Source organism: Nicotiana tomentosiformis, chromosome 2 (assembly GCF_000390325.3).
Source record: "Nicotiana tomentosiformis chromosome 2, ASM39032v3, whole genome shotgun sequence".
NCBI lineage: Eukaryota > Viridiplantae > Streptophyta > Magnoliopsida > Solanales > Solanaceae > Nicotiana > Nicotiana tomentosiformis.
Genome location: NC_090813.1, coordinates 81381200 through 81404773, shown reverse-complemented (window position 1 = coordinate 81404773; position 23574 = coordinate 81381200). Strand labels below are relative to the sequence as shown.

The 23574-nt window shown below is 41.2% G+C and overlaps 1 protein-coding gene across 1 annotated transcript in view; it reads left to right on the top strand.

The window, feature by feature from the left end:
- Positions 1–20764, top strand: part of LOC138905143 (uncharacterized) — a 30478-nt gene extending 9714 nt beyond the window's left edge. The window contains exons 2-8 of the mRNA XM_070193649.1: positions 11615–11674; positions 11902–12102; positions 13030–13213; positions 13324–13902; positions 14875–15366; positions 19860–19950; positions 20629–20764. Of these exons, the coding sequence (XP_070049750.1) occupies positions 11615–11674; positions 11902–12102; positions 13030–13213; positions 13324–13902; positions 14875–15366; positions 19860–19950; positions 20629–20764 (1743 nt within the window). The remainder of the gene's footprint in view (positions 1–11614; positions 11675–11901; positions 12103–13029; positions 13214–13323; positions 13903–14874; positions 15367–19859; positions 19951–20628) is intronic.
- The last annotated feature ends 2810 nt before the right edge of the window (positions 20765–23574 follow it).

Genomic DNA, 23574 nt, shown 5'->3' with positions numbered 1-23574 from the left:
TGAGTAGAATGTACATTTCAGAAGGTGCACTATGTTTTGAATTATGGATATGTCATAGGTATTACGACACTCTCTTGGTTGATCAACTGATGATTTTAAGATGTTGCTATTTGGCACGAAAGAATAGGAGAAGTATTCCTAGTGGGATAATCTTGTATGAGAGATGTGTTAGACCTTCGGGCGGTGGAGATGAGATTAGAAATGGTGATTCGTGTGTTCTATGGATTTGGAGACTGGGAGATTTCAGGAGAAGATTATTTCATGGTTGCGGACAGTGAAGTCGTGGCTGAAGCTAGCCAAATTATAGTATGTATTATGATTCAGTCATTGTGGATTTTTGGAGCGTTATGTATTTTTTTTTGTCGGTGACCAGAGTTGATTTGGGGGTCCATTGGTAGGCCCAATTAGGATGTCTATTCTACACCTAGTTGGATTGGTTGGCTCCATACTGCTATTGTTGAGGGATGTGCCATTCGGTTGATGTTGAACTTATTCGTGGTCTGAAATGATATGTGAGTTACTCTTCTATGCTACGAGGAGTTGTGATTCATTGGTTATATGCACATATGATGCGGTTCTATTAGGGGCCTCATGGCGGAATTCGAGCGATGTGAGTATTTGGGTATTACATGATCGATTGCGTATTGGTTATGTTCTTTCAGGTTTTTGTGAGTGTCATTGTGTCATTTTCCTCTCCGTTGTTATTGATTTTGAGTAGCGTGGCTCGAGGTATATAATATGGACTAGCATTTGGATGGGGTCACACATTGCAGCGGAGTTATGTTAAGGTATGGACCTTGTGTTAGAATCAGGTGATAGTTCTACGATATGTGATGGATTTTCATCATTTCGTGTGGCGGTACTTATTAATCTTGCGGGACAGTTCTCTCATCTGACTCATTTTTCATGACTGAGTACATCTAAATTGTTGCGTATTGGCGCACGGATGGCACATCTTGTGGCTCTGAGTTATATTGGTGTGTCATGTCTATGGGATAATTGTGTTTAATAATATAAGGTCATTGGACCTAGAATTAGTACTATCAGGTTTGATTACGGTATATTCGGGAGGATAATATTGAAAATTGGCTTAGAAAGTGATTATAGTTCTAGTTGAGGCATGAGAGCTCCATAACTTGTTGATCTAATAAGGGGTCGTGAGATTTCTTCGTGTTTCTTTCATTATCAGTAATGATGAAGATTTTGGGATGTGGTTTGGTTCGATATGGGGTTTAGTACTAGTACTTTGTTGGTTTTAGAGTAGTTACTGTGATATGAGAAATGTTGTTACAAGCATGCGAGTTGTGTAGTATATTATGTGGTTATATCTGGGTTATGTTTAAGGCTTGATACAACTTGTTCAAACTCATATAGTGTATAAATGTAAGATTCGTGTCTTGAAAAGAAATCATGAAGGTGGGAAATTAAATTCCAAGGTTTTCTTTTGGGCTAAGGTTAAATTAATGATTTTTAGTTGTATTGTGTTGTCAGTCCTATATGGAATAGGGTGACGTGGGATCACCCCCGGGTACGTGCGTGGTAATATGGAATAGTGATTTGATGCCTTAGAAACAACTCTTGGCACGTTCGAGGTCGAACGTATGTTTAAGTGAGGGAGAATGTAACGACCCGACCGATCGTTTTGAGTATTTTAGCCTTGTTCCGACATTTACTGCTCAATTTGTACTTTACAATTGTTTTATGACTTGCCGGGGTGTTTGGTTCAGGTCCGGTGAGGTTTTGCAATGAATTGGAACAATTAGTTCCAAGGTTTAAAGCTTAAGTTAAGATAGTGACCGGATATCGACTTATGGGTAAACGACTTCGGATTTGAATTCTAATGATTCCAATAGCTCTGTATGCTGATTCTGGACTTATGAGCGTGTCTGGAAAATTATTTGGAAGTCTGTAGTGGAATTAGGCTTGAAATGTCGAAAGTTGAATTTTTCGAAAGTTTGACCGGTGGTTGACTTTTTGCTATCAGGGTCAGAATTGGAAATGGGAATAACTTCGTTATGTCATTTATGATTTGAAGTCATTCCGGATTGATTTGATGTGTTTCGGCACAAATATAGAATTTGGAAGTTCAAAGTTCATAGATTTTGATTTGAGGTGCGATTCATCATTTTGATGTTGTTACATGTGATTTGAGGCCTTGAGTAGGTGCGTATTATATTATGGGACTTGTTGGTATATTAGGACGGGGTCCTGAGGGGCTCGAGTGAGTTTCGGACAAGGTTTAGAGCATTTTGGAAGTTATGGCTAAGGCTGGAATATTTCTGGTTCTTGTGTGACCGCCCCTGTGGAGTGTTGGGCCCAGGTGCGGAGCCGCAAAAGTGGCAGTGCCATCGCAAAAGCATGAAGGGAGCAGGGCGTGAGGACCTCATATGTAGGTGCTTGGACGCACCTGCGCAACCGCAGATGCAGTTCACGAGCGCAGATGCGACCATGGCCATCACAGAAGCGGCCTGACTTGCATATGTGTGCCTTTTTCCACAAAAGCGAGGGTCACAGATGCGACCTCTTGTCCGCAGATGCGGAAGTCGCTGGACAGAAGCATAAATTCGGGGTTTCGCTATTCTTATCCATTTTTCGGATTTAGAGCTCGGTTTGGGCGATTTTAGAGAGGAAGTTTTCCACGCAACTTGAGGTAAGTGTTCTTGACTCCCTTTTGATTATACTTCATGAATGAATCTTTGTTTTCGGCGTTAGATTATTAATTTTTCAAGAGAAATCGGAGGAATTTTCTACAATTTCATAAAAATGAATTTTTTGGATTTGAACATCGATTCGGAGTAGGATTTGAGTGAAATTAGTATGGTTGAACTTGCAATTGGATGGGTTGTCATATTTTGTGAGTTTCATCGGATTCTGATACGTGGGCCCCATGGGTGATATTTGCAATGTAATTTCGGATTTTGTGAGAAAATATTAGTATTTTGACATGGAATTAATTCTTATAATTATGTGGACTGAATCAAATTTATTGTTGCTAGATTCTAGCCATTTAGAAGTTGATACGCATAAAATGGAATTTCTTGAGCATTGTTTAGCTTGGTCGACATTGAATTCGTCTTGATCGAGGTAAGTAACTCTTCTAATCTTTGAGCTGAGGGTATGAACTCTGACTATATATGTTATGTGTGTGGTCTTGAGGTAACGCACATGCTAGGCGACAAGCGTGTGGGCATGCACCGTGTGAACTGTGACCCTATTATTTATGTGGTACTTTATAGTTACCTGAATTTATCTGAAATCATGAAATTCTCTATGTATTAGAGCTATTGAGCTATGATCCATGTTAGAAGCCATGTCTAGGCTACATGCTTATTCTGTTGGGACCCATTGAGGTCATCACTACTGTTGAGTTATTTGTTTACTTTGCATTGCCATACTCGGTCATATTCATTCATTGCATGTCGTATCTCTGTCTCTGTTGTTATTTATTGATACATCATATCATCATTTTTGGGCTAGTTTCATGACATTGTGAGCCCGTGAGAGAGAGACTGGAGAGATTGATGACTGAGTGAGGTCGAGGGCTTTATTGATTATGATATTGATACTATGGCACGTGGGTTGCCCATGCGGATTTTAGCGCTCGGGCTGAAGGAGCCCCTCCGGAGTCTGCACACACCCTAGTGAGCGCGGTTGATATTATTGAGGGATGGATCTTCCCTAGACATGGATCTTGTCCGAAACATTATATACCCGGAGATGGATCTTCTCCACAGGCTGGATTGGCCGTACTCGGTACTGAGTGACCGATGATCAGTTGATGTGTATATTCCGGGATAGATCTTCCCTCAGCTGGATTGGCCATATAGAGTACCGAGTGATTGAGCATGATGAGTGGAATGTGTGAGAAAGTGAGATTGAGTACTCTGAGAGTATGAGTACATGAATTCATCTCTGAGATACATTGCATTGATATGCACACATGACATACATGCATAGAGATGTGCTTTCCTCATGTTGTACGGTATCACGTCATTCATAACTTCCCACACATGTTCACATATAGCCATAGTGAAGCTGTAACGACCCGACCGGTCATTTTGAGCTCTAGCGCTTCGTTCAGCAGTTTGCGGCCCTGAGTAACTTCACTTCAGGTATTATGACTTGTACGCATGGTCAGAATTTAATTTCGGGAAGTTCGGAGTTGATTTGAAAAGAAACTTCAAATTTTGGAAGTCTTAAGTTGGAGTAATTGACTAAAGTGTGATTTTTGAGTAAATGATCTCAAAATCGAGATTTGAGGTTCCCACAGGTTCGTATGATGATTTTGGACTTGGGCTTATGTCCGTATTGTGTTTTGAATGACCCGGGAGCGTTTCGACGCCTATTATGGAAGTTGACATTTTGGAAGAATTTCATAAATTTGAGTTGAAGCGCATTTTAGTGTTATCAATGTCCGTTTGGGATTCTGAGCCTGGGAATAGCTCAGTATGGTGATTCTGGTACTGGAAACGCGTCTGGATGTGGATTTGGAGGTCCGTAGGTCATTTTGAGGTCATTTGGCGAAAGTTGGAATTTGAAGGATATGGACAAGTTTTACTGGGAGTGGACTTTTTGATATCGAGGTCGGATTCCAATTTCGAAAGTTGGAGTAGGTCTGTAATGTCAAATGTGACTTGTGTGCAAAATTTGAGGTCAATCGGACATGATTTGATAGGTTTGGCATCGATTGTAGGAGTTGAAGTTTCCAAGTTCACTAAGTTTGAATTGGAGGGTGATTCTTTTTTAAGCGTTGTTTGAGGTAATTTAGAGGATCGACTAAGTTTGTAATGTGTTTTGGGACGTGTTGGTATAATTGGTTGTGGTCCCGAGGGCCTCGGGTGGATTCCGGATAGTTAACGGATCGAGTTTTAACTTGGAAGAAATAATAAGGCAGCTGATATCTGGTGCAATTGCACCTACGTGAAAAGGGTGTCAAGTGCAAGCTCGCAGGTGCGAAGGAGAGGAGGCTGGCCAACAACCATAGGTAAGGAACATTTGGGGGCACCTACGAAGGTGCAGGTGCGAAGTGGGCAATGCAGAAGCGGGCGATGGGCGCAAGTGCGGCGCATGAACCGCAAAAGCGGGCGCGCAGGTGAGCTACACGGGGAGCATATCCGTGACTGTTGGGACGAGCTGGAGCCGCACCTGTGATGGAATTTTCGCAGGTGCGGAGCGGCATGTACGGCTGATGTACCGCAGGTGTAGAAGGTCGGCTGGGCAGATTGATTTAAGAACGAGACTTGGCTCATTTTTCTCCTAATTTTCACTTGGTTGGGCGATTGTTGGAGAGCTTCAAGGGGAGATTTTCATCATATATGACAAGGTAAGTGATTCCCACCTATTGCAAGTTAAACACTTGGTTTATATATGGATTTAGACATGGAAATTTGTAAAAAATTTGGATTTTGAAGAAAATCCTAGAAATTGGTATTTTTGGATTTCGATCACGAATTTGGGCATGAAATTGAGAATAAATTAGATATTTGAGTTCGTAATGCTGTGGGTAGTGTTTGTCTTCGAAAAGTTTTGGAATCCGGGAACATGGGCCCGAGGGTAATTTTATCAACCTTTCGAACGGTGATGGAAATTATTGTAAATTCAATTATAATGAGTATTAGAGTATATATTTATGGATTTGCACATTTATTGACTAATTTTGGAGCGATGTGCATCAGTTTGAGTCGTTGGAAATGCTTTGAAGCTGGTTATGGAATTGCGGAGAGAGCTAAGTCTCCTTTCTAACATTGTAAGAGGGAATTAACCCCACAGGTGAATCAAATCATTATGTGCTCTGTTTATGTGGGCTACGTATGCATGAGGTGACGAGAGTCCGTGCATAGCTACTATTATACTTATGTCCGGGTAGTCTACGACCCAAATCATGTTGTACTTGCGATGTTTGCGCCCTACTTGTTAATTTAATTGTTTAAAACATTTAGAAACTTGATAAAGGAATTTTAAAAAGGTTGAACTTCATTCACTTGACCGTTAAATGAGAATTTGTAAATTCTTGGAATATTTGCCCCTTAATAAATCTTGAATTGGTTGCTTAATGTGTTTTTCTATTTTGTAGAGCGGGCCGAATGCCTCAGTAGCAGATAGATGCATCTATGGTTCGTGTCGTTCAACCCTCGACAGTGCACAATTTCGACGCCTATTATGGAAGTTGGCATTTTGGAAGAATTTCATAAATTTGAATTGAAGTGAATTTCAATGTTATCAATGTCCGTTTGCGATTCTAAGCCTGGGAATAGCTCAATATGGTGATTTGGGTACTGGGAGCGCGTCAGGATGTGGATTTGGAGGTCCGTAGCTCATTTTGAGGTCATTTGGCGAAAGTTGGAATTTGAAGGATTTTGACAAGTTTGACCGGGAGTGGACTTTTTGATAATGGGGTCGGATTCTGATTTCGGAAGTTGGAGTAGGTCTGTAATGTCAAATGTGACTTGTGTGCAAAATTTGAGGTCAATCGGACATGATTTGATAGGTTTGGCATCGATTGTAGGAGTTGAAGTTTCCAAGTTCACTAAGTTTGAATTGGAGGGTGATTCTTTTTTAAGCGTTGTTTGAGGTAATTTAAAGGATCGACTAAGTTCGTAATGTGTTTTGGGACGTGTTGGTATAATTGGTTGAGGTCCCGAGGGCCTCGGGTGGATTCCATATGGTTAACGGATCGAGTTTAACTTGGAAGAAATGATAAGGCAGCTGATATCTGGTGCAATTGCACCTACGTGAAAAAGGTGTCAAGTGCGAGCTCGCAGGTGCGAAGGAGAGGAGGCTGGCCAACAACCATAGGTAAGGAACATTTGGGTGCACCTACGAAGGCGCAGGTGCGAAGTGGGCAATGCAGAAGCGGGCGATGGGCGCAAGTGCGGTGCATGAACCGCAGAAGCGGACGTGCAGGTGAGCTACATGGGGAGCATATGCGGGACTGTTGGAACGAGATGGAGCCGCACTTGCGATGGAATTTCCGCAGGTGCGGAGCCGCAGGTACGACTGATGTACCACAGGTGCAGAACTCGGATGGGCAGATTGATTTAAGAACGAGACTTGGCTCATTTTTCTCCCAATTTTCACTTGGTTGGGCGATTGTTGGAGAGCTTCAAGGGGAGATTTTCATTTTGTAGAGCGGGCCGAATGCCTCAGTAGCAGATAGATGCACCTATGGTTCGTGTCGTTCGACTCTCGGCAGTGCACAGTTTAAATATTTATGATGTTTCGGGCCGTACGACCTCAGGATCATTTGCGCATGATTAAATTGTTTGCTTTGGAATTTATGATAATTGATATTGCTTCATTGGCCTGAGATACAAAATGATAAACGATGAAAAATAAATTTGGAAATATCTTATTAACAAAAGAATTGTTTACTTATTTCATGATATTGAGCTTACAGTCGTTCTACGAAAGCAATACTTAATTATATCATTGGTATTTTATTTATAGCCCATAGTAAGTGTCGGAGTCGACCCCTCGTCACTACTTCTTCGGGGTTAGGCGAGATACTTACTGGGTACGCATTGATTTACGTAATTATACTACACTTACTTCACATTTTGTGCAGGTACATATATCTCTAGTAGCCTCTACTGGGTACATATTTGTGAGCTGCATTTCCATCTATGATCCGCAACCATCAGAGTCTCCTTCAGAGTTACTTATGTATTTTCCTGTGCAATTTGTATTCTGGACAGGTGTTGTATTTTATTTTATCTTTCTAGTTGATGCTCATGCACTGGTGACATCGGGTTTAGGGGTGATTATGGGTTGTCCTGTATTGAAATTGTTAAAAATATTACTATTTACCCTGTAAATTCCATCTTTTACTATTTAATTGAAGGACATTATGATTTCGAAATACTAAAATGAGAACCAAATTAAGTATTTATTTTTGGCTTGCCTGACAGCAGTGTCCGGTGCCATCACGACCTTTAATGGATTTTGTGTCATGACAACATGGTATCAGAGCACTAGGTTCACTTAGGTCTCATGAGTCATGAGCGAGTCTATTAGAGTCTTGCGGATCGGTACAGAGATGTCTGTACTTATCTTCGAGAGACTACCAGGCTGATAGGAGCACTTCCCTTTTTGATTCCTCATCGTTCGATTTGATTCCTTTGAGGCTTATGCCTTTATTTCCTTCCAATTCAATCTGGTGCGACGTTAAGCGCTTGTTATAAATTTGGAATCGATGAACTTTAATGGCACTACTGATGTAGAGCAGGATGTTTCTCCCTGCGTATTGGATTGGGCTAATGTCGTCGCCTTATGGAATTATGTTCTGTCATCTCAGCTCAGTAGCTGTATTTCTGATGGTTTTGGGGCTATGCACCAGTTGCTATGATGTTCATGAGTTTTTATCTCACATTATTAAAGTAATGGCAGGATATTTGTCTATGTGTAGGGGTAGTGAATGAATTTAAATAAGGTTTTTCTCAATGATTGATTCAGAGGTTCAGTGTTTTATTTCCAGCAGAGGGATTGGCAATCAGACTAAGAATGTTCAGGTTGGATTAATGGAGTAACGAGACTTGGTATTTTCAATTGTGGTGGATTCTTCATCCGAGATGTGGTGTCATCGTCGTTGATTTAATGTGTTAAGTTCGCCGGTGTTATGGCCTTCTTCATATCGCCTTTGGTGCAGAGTGTTGTGAATAGTGCCGGGGAAGCGACTGTCAGATGTCACAGTGTGTTGTGGTTCAGAATCGGATCGATAATCCTAATGTTGATGTCTCAAGGAAGATGATCTTCAGGGAGGTTTGGAGTTGGCGGCGATCTGTTGATTCGGGTGCTACAGAGATGAATTTTTAGTTAAGGAAACAACTGGGTAGCGAAGGATGTGGAAGGACATGTGGGGGGTGTCTTGCGGTGGTTAAACTTCTAGAAGGCCAAGTGTAAGGAAGCAAAAGTCGATTAGTTGCTTAAAAGATAGGGTTTTACCAAAGTGTGAGATTGGCAGAATAGCAAACGGGTTTAGTGGTAGGATAGCTACATGCCTTGGGGAAAGTTAGAGTGATTTGGGATAGAATGTAAGGCCCCGTAAAAATTTACAAAATAAAAATAATGTTTCATGTTTCCGGACTAGGCTTACGTGTGTGAGGATTGTAGAAAAAAATGTGTTTTTGCGGTCCATTATGCGACCGTAGAATCACTCTGCGAGCCGCACAATGGCCGCAGAAGTGAAGAAGGAGAGGGTCCGTTTGGATGCAATTCTGCGGTCGATTATGTGACCGCATAACTATTCTGCGGTTCATTATGCGACCACATAACAGGTCTGCGGGATGTATAGTGACTACAGACACAGACAAATTTTTGCCGGTTCTGGACACCAGTTATGCGACTGATATGCAGTCCGCATATTGATTATACGATCGCATATGCGATCGCAGACCTTATTCCGGAGCTCCATTTTTGAATTTTTTAAAACCCGACCCTATTTCGTTAAATACGCACTTGGGGCCATTGTTGAGCCAAAATCATACATTTTAGAGTTAGAGAGAGTGCCCTAGAGTGAGAAGGTGTTCCTCAATAATTGATTCTTCAATTCTTGCTCAAATCTTGGAAGATTAACAAGGAAAACCCACAAGGTCCGCATCCTAAAGGTAAGATTCTACACACTAACCCTCAATTTCGAAATTGTCTAGAAATGGGTAATTAGCAAGATAATATTTGGGCATGAGAGTTATTTATTTTACATGCATGTGTTATCAAAGGGTGTAGGGATATTGTTGAGTTAAAAATGGTAAAGATTGTATTGTGGAATGATGGAATCCTCCATAAAAGGACCTTGAAACCATAATGCACACCTAGTGTTTGGTAAAATGCTCAAATGAGCTAGAACCATTGGCATCTTCCTAATTTTGATTCAATTTGTTATATTTCTACAATAGATTGAAGTTGCTAAGAATTCCAGAACATTTTAGAGTTTAAGGAAGCTCAATTGAGGTATGTTGGCTAAACTCTTCTCTTAGAATTTAATCCCACGATATTCATGTAAATTATGTAAATCCCGAGTGGTTCATTATAAAATTTGCTATTCCGAGTAAGTTTGTGTTGAAAGATATATGTTCAATAAGTATACTAAATGATTTATTCATATTATATTATCAATTGAGGATGTATTCAAGTATGGGTTGTGCATTAATACTGTTTCGACTTCAAGTCAAGTTCAAGCGAAGGCTATTATGCCAAAGTTTGTGAAATGTCTCTATGTGCCTTAGACTCTATATTGCTCACATGCGTACTACACACCTTGATTGGATTTGTATTTGTTGTTGTTGTTGATGATGATATTTTAAATTGAAAAGGTGAGCATAAAATACTAAATACGGCCAACGTGCCAAGAATGATTTTATAATTTTGGCCACTAGTGCCAATGAGACGAAATGATGTAAAAGAATTATGAAATGCGTTGATTGATATAAAAAGGTTGATGTCTCAAATAAGACAGCCTAGCCGATCGGGTCGTGATCGGACACCATGTCGCACACATGATGGTGATTGTGCTGGAAATTGTAATTGAAATGGTAATTCTGGTCGATGTCCTTAATGGATAGCCTAGCTGACGGTCGTGATCAGACTATGTGTTAAAGACGGTGGTACTGATATTAAGAGTAATTTTGGTTGATGTCTCTAATGAGATAGCCTAGCCGATCGAGTCGTGATCAGACTCTGTGCTGAGAGTACGGTGGTGTTGGTATTGTGAATAATGGTATTGTGAACACTGTCTTGATCCTAAGTTGAGGTTTGATGTTGATTAAGGCCTTCATTTATATTATGATATTCTTGTTGGTATTATTTATTCTATTGAGCGGTTTTTTAGTTAGACATACTAGTGCTATTCGACGGTACTAACATCCCTCTTGCCGGGGGCGCTGCATCTTTAAATGGATGCAGGTGGTTCCACAGCAGGAGATATTGATCAGTGATAGCAGTAAACTTTCTTCCCTGCAGACTTGGTGAGCCCCACTTCATCCCGGGGTCATGAATCTTTTGTACTTTGTGTATTCTTTTTGAGGTTAAGCCGGTGCCTTGTTGCCGGCATTATCATAGTACTCTTTTGTATCTATTAGAGGCTCCATAGACATAGTGTGGGTTGTATATTGGTGCTGGGAAGTCAAACTCATCGTGTTGTGTTTGAATTACTATTTCCATTTCAGATTATGAAAAATGTACATGAAATTGAGACTTTAAATGAAGTAACTTATGGTAAGAAATTGGTATTGTAGACATGATCACTTTATTGTTTTAATTTACAAAGATATATATATATATATATATATATATATATTCTCTTCATTCATGAATGAGTTTGGGTATAATGAAATCTAATAGGCTTTCTCGGCCGGGTTCACTCGATTGAGCGTCGATCGCGCTCCTCGATTTTGGGGCGTGACAAACTTGGTATGAGAGCCTTAGGTTTTAAAGTGCCCTAGAATGTCTCGGAGCCGTGTCTAGTAGAGTCCTTATTATCGGCATGTTGTCGACCACATCTATAATTAGGATGCTACATGGGCATTTAGGAATAATACCCTTCTTTCATGTTCTTGATCATGCGATAAAGTTGGTTGTAAGATTGTTCCTCCTTTAACTACTGAGTTGCTCTGATTTTCAGTACATGACACCTATGAAGAAGGAAAGAACTGGTCGAAGATCCAATGCCACCCCAGGAGTGGTAGTTGATCCTATATTTAATTATGCGGGCACCTGAGGGGTGAGGATCTTCCCCCAGTTACCACACTGCCTCATTCTACCACAACTGATTAGAACACATCTGTCCCTACACCTACAGATGGTGCAACGGTTCCTCCAACTGATATTCCAGTTCCACCTCCAGCTCCATCTTCTAATTTTGGTGTGTCTGATGTTGATCTTAAGGGAGCCATACAAATGTTGAAATAGATAGTGGCTTGTCAGACCCAGAGATCGAGTGTTGGGCCTACTTCTTCTAGTTATCCAAGGGAATTTGCTAGTTCCAGGGTGAACAAGTTTCTCCAGTTGGATCCTCCAGTGTTCACTGGTACTAACCTAGAGGAAGATCCCCAGGGCTTCATTGATGAGATACACAAGACTCTCCGAGTTATGCGTGCTACTCAGACAGAGGTAGTGGAATTGGCCTCATACCGCCTGAAAGAGGTGGCATATTCTTGGTTCGAACTATAGGAGAAGTCCCGTGAAGAAGGGAGCCCTCCAACGAGGTGGGGTGAGTTTGTCGATGCCTTCATTGATCGTTTCTTGCCTGCCGAGACTAAGGCAGCCCATGCTGCTGAGTTTGAGAACTTGAGGCAAGGTAGCATGAGTGTGTGGGATTACCATATGAGATTCACGTACATGTCTAAGTATGTTATTTACATGCTGCCCACTATGGAGGCTGGAGTGCGCCGCTTTGTGCAGCGAGTTAGTCCCTTGGTAATTAATGAGGCTGCTACAACAGCCTTTAATTCTGATATGATCTATGGAAAGATGGTGGCGTTCGCTCAAGCCACAGAGACTCACAAATTGAGGAACAAAATGGAGTGAGGGGGTAGTAATAAGGCCCGGTCTACTAGCAACTTTGGTGGTTCTTCTGGTGGTGGCATGTCTACATTCAGGGGAGGGTCGTCAGGACCATCCCAGTCTTTTGCTCAGTCTTCGGCTAGTGCACCGCCATCATGGCCCAATCAGCACCAGCAATGGAGCCGTTTTAGGCCCAGTCTAGGCAATATGCACTCCTGCCAGCAGGGTCGTCGTTGTGGTAGACTCAAGCAGCAGAGAAGGCCCCAATGTCCAAGGTATGGAAAGATGCACCTAAGAATATGCTACATGGACTTACCCATATTCTAAGGATGCGAATTGAGGGGTCACTTTTAGAGGGATTGTCGTTCGTCCCGCCAGGGTGTGGGCAGGGGCATGGCACAGCCAGCTAGTTCTACAGCTACTACATCCACAACACCACCTCCAGCTCGAGGCACTCCAACACCCGTAGGGCGTGGTGGAGCTAGGGGTGGAGCACAGAGTTCAGGATGTTTCGGCCATTTCTATGCTATAAAGGGTCGCCAGAATTCAGAGGCTTCTCTAGATGTTGTCACAGGTATATTGACTGTCCAACATCATGATGTGTATGCTCCTATTGATCCAGGTTCTACTTTGCCATATGTCACCCCTTATGTTGCTATGGAATTTGAGCTAGAACCGGAACAGCTTCATGAGTTGTTCTCTTTATCTACTCCGATTGGTGAGTCTATTTTGGCCGCGCGGGTCTATAGGATTGTGTTGTCATGTTATGTGGTTGGTACACCATGGCCGAACTTATTGAATTGAGAATGGTAGATTTTGATGTTATAGTGGGGATGGATTCACTTTATTCTTGTATTTCCAAGCTTGATTGCCGAACCAGGACTGTTTGGTTCGAATTTCCAAACGAGCCAGCTATTGAGTGGAAGGGTGACAAGGTAGTTCCGAAGGGTAGGTTTATTTCCTACCTTAAGGGCACAAAGATGATCAACAAGGGATGTATTTACTATTTGGTATGGGTTACGGACACCGATGCTGAGGTACCTACACTTGAGTCTGTGCTTGTTGTGAATGAATTTCCGGGATTCTTTCCGGATGAACTACCTAGGATCCCACCAAACAGAGAGATTGATTTTGGGATTGATGTGATGCCAGACACGCATCCTATATTTATTCCACCCTACAAAATGGCACCGACAGAATTGAAGGAGCTAAAGGAACAATTGAGAGATTTGTTAGAAAAGGGTTTTATCCGGCCAAGTGTGTCGCCTTGGGGAACACCGATTCTTTTTGTAAGAAAGAAAGATGGGTCACTGAGAATATGTATTGACTATCGGCAACTTAATAAGGGCACAATCAAGAATAAGTACCCACTGCCAAGGATAGATGACTTATTTGATCATTTGCAAGGTATCAGGTACTTCTCTAAGATTGATTTAAGATCCGGGTATCACCAATTGAAGATCAGGGAGCGGGATATTCTGAAAATAGCTTTTAGGACCCGGTATGAGTATTTTGAGTTTCTAGTGATGTCTTTTGGGCTAACAAATGCCCCAGCAACTTTCATGGATCTTATGAATCGAGTTTCTAAGCCATTCCTTGACTCTTTTGTGATAGTGTTTATTGACGATATTCTTGTATATTCACGAAGTCGAGAAGACCATGCCGACCATTATAGGGTAGTTCTACAAACCCTACATCAGCACCAGTTATATGCAAAGTTTTTAAAGTATAAATTTTGGCTTGAATCGTTCATATTCTTGGGTCATGTAGTCTCTAGTGAGGGAATTAAGGTTGATCCTCAGAAAATTTCAGCTGTGAAAAATTGGCCGAGGCCTACAACTTCAATAGAGATTCGCAGTTTCTTAGGCTTAGCTGGATATTACAAAAAGTTTGTGGAGGGGTTTTCTACTCTTGCATCTCCATTGACTAAATTGACGTAGAAGGCAATTAAGTTCAAATGGTCAGATGCTTGTGAAATGAGTTTCCAGGAATTGAAAGCAAGACTGACTACGACACAGGTGTTGACCCTACCAGAGGGTATAGATGGATTTGTGGTATATTGTGATGCTTCAAGGATCGGGCTTGGGTGTGTATTAATGCAACATAGCAAGGTGATAGCTTACGCTTCTAGGAAACTCAAAAATCATGAAACAAACTATCCAACACACGATTTAGAACTTGCGGCGGTGGTGTTTGCATTGAAAATTTGGCATCATTATTTATATGGGGTCCATGAGGATATATTCACAGACCATAAGAGCCTTCAATATATTTTCAAAAAGAAGGAATTGAATCTGAGGTAGAGAAGATGGCGTGAGTTACTCAAGGACTATGACATTTATATTCTATATCATCCGGAAAAGACCAATGTTGTGGCAGATGCTCTTAGTCAGAAATCCATGGGTAGTTTGGCTCACTTGGAGGCATATCAAAGACCATTGGCCGAGGAAGTTCACCGATTGGCTAGTTTGGGAGTTTGTTTTGCGCACTCTAGTGAAGGAAGTTTAGTTGTGCAAAATAGGTCGAAATCATCGCTTGTTGTTGAAGTCAAAGAAAAGCAATACAACGATCCATTATTGGTGCAATTGAAAGAGGGGATTCATAAACATAAGATCATGGCCTTTTCTCTTGGCATGGATGATGGTACACTAAGGTACCAAGGGCGACTATGTGTTCCAAATGTGGATGTTCTCCGAGAAAGAATTATGAATGAAGCTCACACTTCTATGTATTTCGTGCACCCAGGTTCAACGAAAATGTATCATGATCTTAAGGAAGTCTATTGGTGGAATGATATGAAGAGGAATGTTGCTGAATTTGTCGCGAAGTGTACAAATTATCAGCAAGTGAAGGCTGAACACCAACGGCCTGGTGGGTTGGCACAAAACATAGAAATTCCAATGTGGAAGTGGGAAATGATTAATATCAACTTTGTGGTAGGATTACCGTGCACTCTGCGCAAGTTTGACTCAATTTGGGAGATTGTGGATCGACTCACGAAGTCAGCACACATTTTGCCGGTAAACCGACACAGCGGAGCAGTATGCTCAGTTGTATATCAAAGAAATATCCAGGTTGCATGGCACCCCGATTTTCATCATTTCTGATCGGGGAGCACAATTCACTGCTAATTGTTGGAAGAAATTTCAGCAAGGTTTGGGTACTCAGGTGAATCTTAGTATAGCCTTTCACCCGCAGGCTGATGGGCAGGCAGAGCAGACTATTCAGACGCTTGAGGATATGTTGCGCGCTTGTGTTCTAGACTTCAAAGGTAGCTAGGATGATCATTTACCACTCATAGAATTTTCCTACAAAAATAGCTATCATGCTAGCATTCAGATGGCACCGTTCGAGGATTTATATGGTAGGAGATGTAGATCTTTAATTAGGTGGTTCGAAATTGGGGAAGCATAGTTGATAGGGCGATACCTCGTGCATCAGGCTATGGAAAAAGTTAAAATCATTAAGGAGTGGTTGAAGACTGCTCAAAGTCGTCAGAAATCCTATTCAGATGTTCGTCGTAGGGATTTGGAGTTTAAAGAAGATGATTGGGTATTCGTGAAAGTTGCCCCATGAAAGGCGTAATGCGATTCGGTAATAAAGGGAAATTGAGTCCGAGGTATGTCGTACCATACAGAATCATTCAGAGGATCGGTGAGGTGGCGTTCAATCTTGATCTACCACCTGAGATGTCATTAGTACTCCCGGTGTTTCATGTGTCTATGTTAAAGCAAGTAGTTGGAGACCCGACAGTCATTGTTCCAGTTGAGACTATTGAGCTTAATGAAGAATTGATTTATGAAGAGATTCCAGTTTCTATTATTGATCGGCAAGTCCGAAAGTTCGAGAAACAAAGAAATTGCATCCGTGAAAGTGCTATGGCCAAACCAACAGGTTGAAGAGGCTACTTGGGAGGCCGAGGAAGAAATGAAGAAAAAGTATCCTTATTTGTTTGAATGACCATGTATTTATAAAGTTGTGATCTAGGAAAATTATAAGACTTACTTTCTATGAATTTTGTATCATTTTTACAATTGGCGTTAAGAGTGTTCCTTTCTTGTAATATATTGCATGTGAGGCCATAATTGGTGTTGTTTTGTATTATGTTACATTGTTGGATTATGTATATACTGTTAGGATGTGGTTCTAGGGCTCTATGACATGGGGATAGGCCTAATTAGAGGGGAAACTCTAGTGAACTTTTTGGAAATTTAAGGAGTTAGTCAAATTTGGGGCTGCTGGTGTGTGGTATGAAAACTGAGTTGCATAAGATGCTAATAACAGAGTTTGAGCCTCATTCGAGGATGAATGATCCTAAGTGGGGGAGAATGTAAGGCCCCGTAAAATTTTGCAAGGGAAAAATAATGTTTCATGGTGCCGGACTAGGCTATTTGGGTTGAACAATGCACTGGAAAGTAAAGGAAAACGTTTGACAGCGAAATGCATTTCTGCGGTCCATTATGCGACTGCAGAACAGGTCTGTTAGCCGCATAGTGACCGCAGACACAGATAGAGTTTTTTCGGTTCTGGATGCCAATTATGCGACCGATATGCGGTATGCATATCGATTGTACGATCGCAGACCTTGTTCTGGAGCCCCATTTTTGGGGTTTTAAAACCCCTATTTTGTTAAATACAGGATTTGGGCCATTTCTTAGCCAAAATCTGACATTTTAGAGTGAGAGAGAGTGCCCTAGAGTGAGAAGGTGTTCCTTAATAATTGATTCTTCAATTCTTGCTCAAATCTTGGAATATTAACAAGGAAAACCCACAAGGTCTTCATCCTAAAGGTAAGATTCTACACCCTAACCCTCAATTTCGAATGTTTCTAGAAACGGGTAATTAGCAAGATAATTTTTGGGCATGAGAGTTGTTTATTTTACATCCATCTGTTATCAAAGGGTGTAGGAAGATTTTTGAGCTAAAAATGGTAAAGATTTGGTTGTGGGATGATGGAATCCTCCATAAAAGGACCTTGAAACCTTAATGCACACCTAGTGTTTGATAAAATGCTCAAATGATCTTGAACCATGAGCATCTTCCTAATTTTGATTCAATTTGTTATATTTTTACAATAGATTGAAGTTGCTAAGAATTCCGGAACATTTTAGAGTTTATGGAAGCTCAATTAAGGTATGTTGGCTAAACTCTTCTCTAAGAATCGAATCCCATGATATTCATGTAAATTATGTAAGTCCCGAGTGGTTCATTATAAAATTGGTTATTCCGAGTAAGTTTGTGTTGAAAGATATATGTTCAATAAGTATCCTAAATTCTTTATTCATATTATATTATCAATTGAGGATGTGTTCGAGTATGAGTTGTGCATTAATAATGTTTCGACTTCAAGTCAAGTTCGAACAAAGGCTATTATGCCAAATTTTGTGAAATATCTTTATGTGCCTTAGACTCTAATTTGCTCCCATGTGTACTACACACCTTTATATCAATTGAATTTGTTGTTTTTAATGATGATGATGCAATTTGAAATTGAAAAGGTGAGCAAGAAATACTAAATGTCCACTAGTGCCAATGAGACGAAAGATGTAAAACAAGTATGAAATGCGATGATTGATATAAAAAGGTTGATGTCTCGAATAAGATAGCATTGCCGATCGGGTCGTGATCGGACACCATGTCGTGCACATGGTCGTGATTGTGCTGAAAATTGTAATTGCGGTCAATGTCCTTAATGGATAACATAGCCGATCGGGTCGTGATCGAACACCATGTTAAAGATGGTGGTATTGATATTAAGAGTAATTGTGGTTGATGTCTCTAATGAGATAGCCTAGCCGATTATTTCGTGATCGAACTCCGTGCTGAGAGTACGGTGGTGTTGGTATTGTGAATAATGATATTGTGAACAATGGTATATCGATACTAAAAATCTCCCAATGTGAGATATGGAAATTAATTTGAATACTCTCTTGATCCTAAATTGAGGTTTGATGTCATTAATATTATGATATTCTTGTTGGTATTATTTGTTTTATTGAGAGGGTGTTTAGTTATACATACTAGTGCTATTCGACGGTACTAACGTCCCTTTTTCCGGGGGCACTTCATCCTTAAATGGATGCAGGTGGTTCCACATCAGGAGATATTGATCAGTGATCGCAATACACCTTCTTCCCAACTGATTTAGTGAGCCCCACTTCATACCGGGGTCATGAATCTTTTGTACTTTGTGTATTCTGTTTGAGGTATTGCCAGGGCCTTGTTTGCGGCATTATCATAGTATTCTTTTGTATCTGTTAGAGGCTCCGTAGACATAGTGTGGGTTGTATATTTGTGTTGGAATGTCAAACTTGTCATGTTGTGTTTGAATTAATATTCACATTTCAGATTATGAAAACTGTGTGTGAAATTGAGACTTTAAATGAAGTATCTAATGGTAAGAAATTGGTATTGTAGACATGATCACTTTATTATTTTGATTTAAAAAGATATATATATATTCTCCTTATGCATGAATGAGTTTGGGTAGAAGGAAATATAATAGTCTTGCTCGGTCGGGTTCACTCCGTTGAACACTGGTTACGCTACTCGGTTTTGCGGCGTGACATTTATGGTGGACAGTGACTAGGTCTACGGGCTTAATTTGGAATATTGGCTACTATATTGAGGAATATTGGGTGTGATAGGAGGGAGTTGCTTAATATGAAGCAGGATACAACAAGTCTTTGGATTTTAAATGTATTGTCGCACCTTTAGTTGATGTCCATGAGGAGTGAAAGGACTTGTAAAGGTGGTGAATGAGCACGAACTCGGGATGTATTATTGTCTTCATGGTAATTGTACTCGGTGCAACGTTGTTGGAGGATGTCGGTATGGAATTTCCACATGTGGGATATCTCCTGTGAACAGGTTAGCGGTTGTGTGGTGTAGCTGAAAATTCTACAAAGAATTTTACTGACTGTCCAGTAAGAGGTCAAATATGTGAATGCGGCTAGTGATTCAGAATGTTCATGAAATGTTTAACATAAATATTTCGAGGAAATGTGACGGGTTGATTGTGCAAGATCATGTCAATATGGGATAAGGAATTTTGGTGGGTTCTAGGGTTATGCAATAGTGCCTTCAAGCTAAGTGGGAGAGCCCCACCGTCTACGATTGGATTGCGTAGTTTTCAACTAGTGCAGTTTCTGGTTATCGGTGTATTGGTGGGTTACCATGACTAAGGAAAGAAAACATCGGTGGTAGTTCGAGCAAAGGATTTCAGGAATGTGTCTTATATTTGGCCTTAGTGATTCATGTTCACGTTTTGAGAAGACTCAAAGCCTATGCTTCGTGAGGATGTGATGTATAAGTAAAGAAATTCAGCTGGTTACTTCTTTGAGAGGGTGTTCATGTGCTAACAGGGCCTTGGAATTTGATCATAATGGGTAACAAGTCAGAGTGGGTGGCTCTCACCAATGGTTATAGTGGGTTAAAAAAACAATTCAAAGTGAGGTGCCTAAGTATTAGAGCTAGTAGTATGGTTAAGTATTTGAGCTTTTGTAGTGGATTATGAAAGGGGCCGGGAGTGTTCTATGTTATCTTCGGTCTGCGGTGCAACATTGGAGGAATGGGGGAAAGTAACTTCGGATTCATAGAGGAATTATCAGAATGGGTGTACCAGTAAAAGATATGAATATGCGCACAATGAGGGGTATCAGATGGTTCATGGGTTTTGAGACAACGTGGTCTCATGAAATAAGGTCACTCGGGATGAGTGCGGATTTGGGTTCGTTATTTTTTGAATGGAACCATTATTATTCCTAAGGCAAGTCCAGGGTAAATTAGAAGAAGTCAGTTTGGTTAGCAATGGCCGAACTGGCATGATGGTGGCAATGATCAGTTCCTTCAGTGTGTTGAGTTATACATTTGATTTGTAGAGGTACGTGTGAGGCTTGACAGTCACCGTAATTGATTTTATGTGGTGGCATTCGAGTATTATGGCATGTTATGCGTAGATGGAACCCGGAAGAATTATGGTGGTTTAGACCACTACTCGAGGTTTGTATTTTTCTGCGGTTTGAGAATTTAGTTGCGTGTTGCATTGGTTCTTCTAGAATGACCTAAATAAAAGGTCTCTACATGATGAAGTGTTTATTCTATTAGTGGATCAGGGGTTATTATGGAATTCAGGTATCTCACGTATCGTCATGTTAAGAGCAGTGAGCGGCATGGGAAATTGAAAGCTGAGGAACAAGGTAGCAGTTCACTGTTGACAAGAACGTCAAGGGATCGGATGAGCAGGGAAGAATTCAGATGTTTAGTGTAAGCTAGTATTGTCTTTAGCATCACCTGAGATCGGTGTCATGTGGAATAAGCCTTGTGTATTTACTTGTAGATTTTTTATTCACTCTACAGAATTAGAATGGTTGGTGGTATGGATTTGCGAACCTTGCTACCTGGACGGAATGGTTGTGGGAGCATTCCCCACGAGGTGATTTGTATAAGTGTGACATGTCAGTCACTTGATTGTTAGAGATTGAGACCGAATATAAGAGGTCATGGTGATATCGCAAGTGCGAGGGTTTATGCCTAAGAGGCATTCTATTTCTTGGGTTGTGGACCATAAGAGTTTGTTCCGGATTGACGGATGTTCTTGTGTGTGATGGTAAAAATGGTTATTGTGGATCTTTGAAAGGTTATTAGCCCTGTGTGGTACGATCAGAAATGGCTTGAGTTTCGTGGATGGATCTAAGTGTGAATGCTGGCTCAATATCAGGCCGGATGTGTTCATTTTAGCACAACATTGTTTTCAGATGGGTCTTCGGGCCTTGGATGTTATTGTTGTCGTCAGATATTTCATGTAATACTCTATTGTGCCATGTGGGTTGTGATACGGTTTGATTATTTGCACTCGTATTGAGAACCCATATAGTTTGTGGTATTATATGAGCAGGAGGGCTCTCGAGATGCAGGTCATTTATTGCACCTTAGTCGTGCTTGAGTTTTGTAGCGTATGGCGCTATCTATCTTCCCAAGGATTGTATTGTGCACTTGGCGTGCTTGTGTTGACATTCGGGTATTTCGTAGGCATAAGCATTTTGGCTTGATGGGTACTTCCCTATTTATGCTCATGTGTGGATCGGGTGGCACGCCGCCTTGGGTATACGAATATGTTATTTGGATCAGGTGGCACGCCGCCATGAGTATCATGGTTGGATCGGGTTGCATGCCACAATGGTATCATGTGTGGATCGGGTTGCATGCTGCAACAGTGTGACGTTGACTACAGTTCCCCATATCTATCCGTATGTGTTTTGTTTCTCATTTTTTGGGAAATTTCATAACATCTTTTTGGTTTTTTAAATCAGCTATGTAGGTTGAGTAGTTCTTTTTGGAATTCGTTTTCCTTATGTATCACATTCAAGTTTATAGCTCGTTAGCACATTGTGGCATCATATGAGGCTTTGGCAGTGTCTGAGGTGGCTTATTGCCTGAGCACCTTGTACTGGGGTGAGACAAGATTATTGGACTTGGGATCAATGCGATCAGATTTATATAAGGCATATTGAAGAGTTAATATAGTTATTCAGTCCAAAATGAGGCAATGGTTCTTGTCGGGGGGAGAGACTCATGAATTGCGATTCGACAAGTGGTTATGAGTTTCTACACATTTCTTCTGTCGTGGCAGTGTTGCGAGAGCGGGAAACGGGGCTTATATGCTTCTTGGGCTGCATTGTGGGCATCAGATTCGTGGGATTTCGACTATCGTTGTCAGAGGGTGTTATTATGGTCATGTGAGTTACACAGTGCATGGTAAGAATCTAGTAAATGTCTACAATCATGTATTAGTACATCGTGTAGTGATTGAAACGGTGTTCGTATGTTGGAAGCAGGCCTAGTAGAGGATTTCAGATGTTGGAATTTAGATCTAAGGCTTATTTTCCTAAATAAAAGGGGAGAATCTTCATAATTTATCGAGCTAATGTGCTCAGCTGGGTTGTGATAGCACGTGTAGGTGCATGAGGTGTTAAACAGTGATTTTGGACAATTCCAGAGCAGTTCTTGGCACGTTCGAGGACGAACGTATGTTTAAGTGGGAGAGAATGTAATGACCCGACATGTCATTTTGAGCTCTAGCGCGTCGTTCAGCGATGTGAGGCCCTGAGCAGCTTCACTTCAGGTATTATGACTTGTACGCGTGGTCGCAATTTAATATCTGGAAGTTCGGACTTGATTTGGAAAAAAAAATTTGAATTTTGGAAACCTTAAGTTGGAGGAATTAACTAAAGTGTGATTTTTGAGTAAACCACCTCGGAATCGGAATTTGAAGGTTCCAATAGGTTCGTATGATGATTTTGGACTTGTGCGTATGTCCGGATCGCATTTTTAAGGACATAGGAGCGTTTCGACGCCTATTATGGAAGTTGGCATTTTGGAAGAATTTCATAAATTTGAGTTGAAGTGCATTTCAATGTTATCCATGTCCGTTTGGGATTTCGAGCTTGTGAATAGCTCTGTATGGTGATTCTTGTACTGGGAGCGCTTCCGGATGTGGATTTGGAGGTCCGTAGGTCATTTTGAGTCATTTGATGAAAGTTGGAATTTGAAGGTTTTTGAGAAGTTTGACCGGGAGTCGACTTTTTGATATCGGGGTCAGATTCTGATTTCGGAAGTTGGAGAAGGTCTGTAATGTCAAATGTGACTTGTGTACAAAATTTGAGGTCAATTGGACGTGATTTGATAGGTTTGGCTTCGATTGTAGAAGTTGAAGTTTCAAAGTTCACTAAGTTTGAATTGGAGGGTGATTTATGTTTTTAGCGTTGTTGGATGTGATTTCAAGGCTCGACTAAGTTCGTAATGTGTTTTGGGACGTGTTGGTATAATTGGTTGAGGTCCTGAGGCCCTCGGGTGGATTCCATATGGTTAACGGATCGAGTTTGGACTAGGAAGAAATGATGAGGCAACTGATATCTGGTGCAATCGCACCTACGTGAAAAGGGCCGCAGGTGCCAGCTCGCAGGTGCGAGCCATGAGTCGCAGGTGCGAAGGAGAGGAGGCTGGCCAGCAACCGCAACGTAGGAGTAGGCGATGGGCGCAGGTGCGGCGCATGCGCCGCAGAAGCGGAAGGGTGGATGC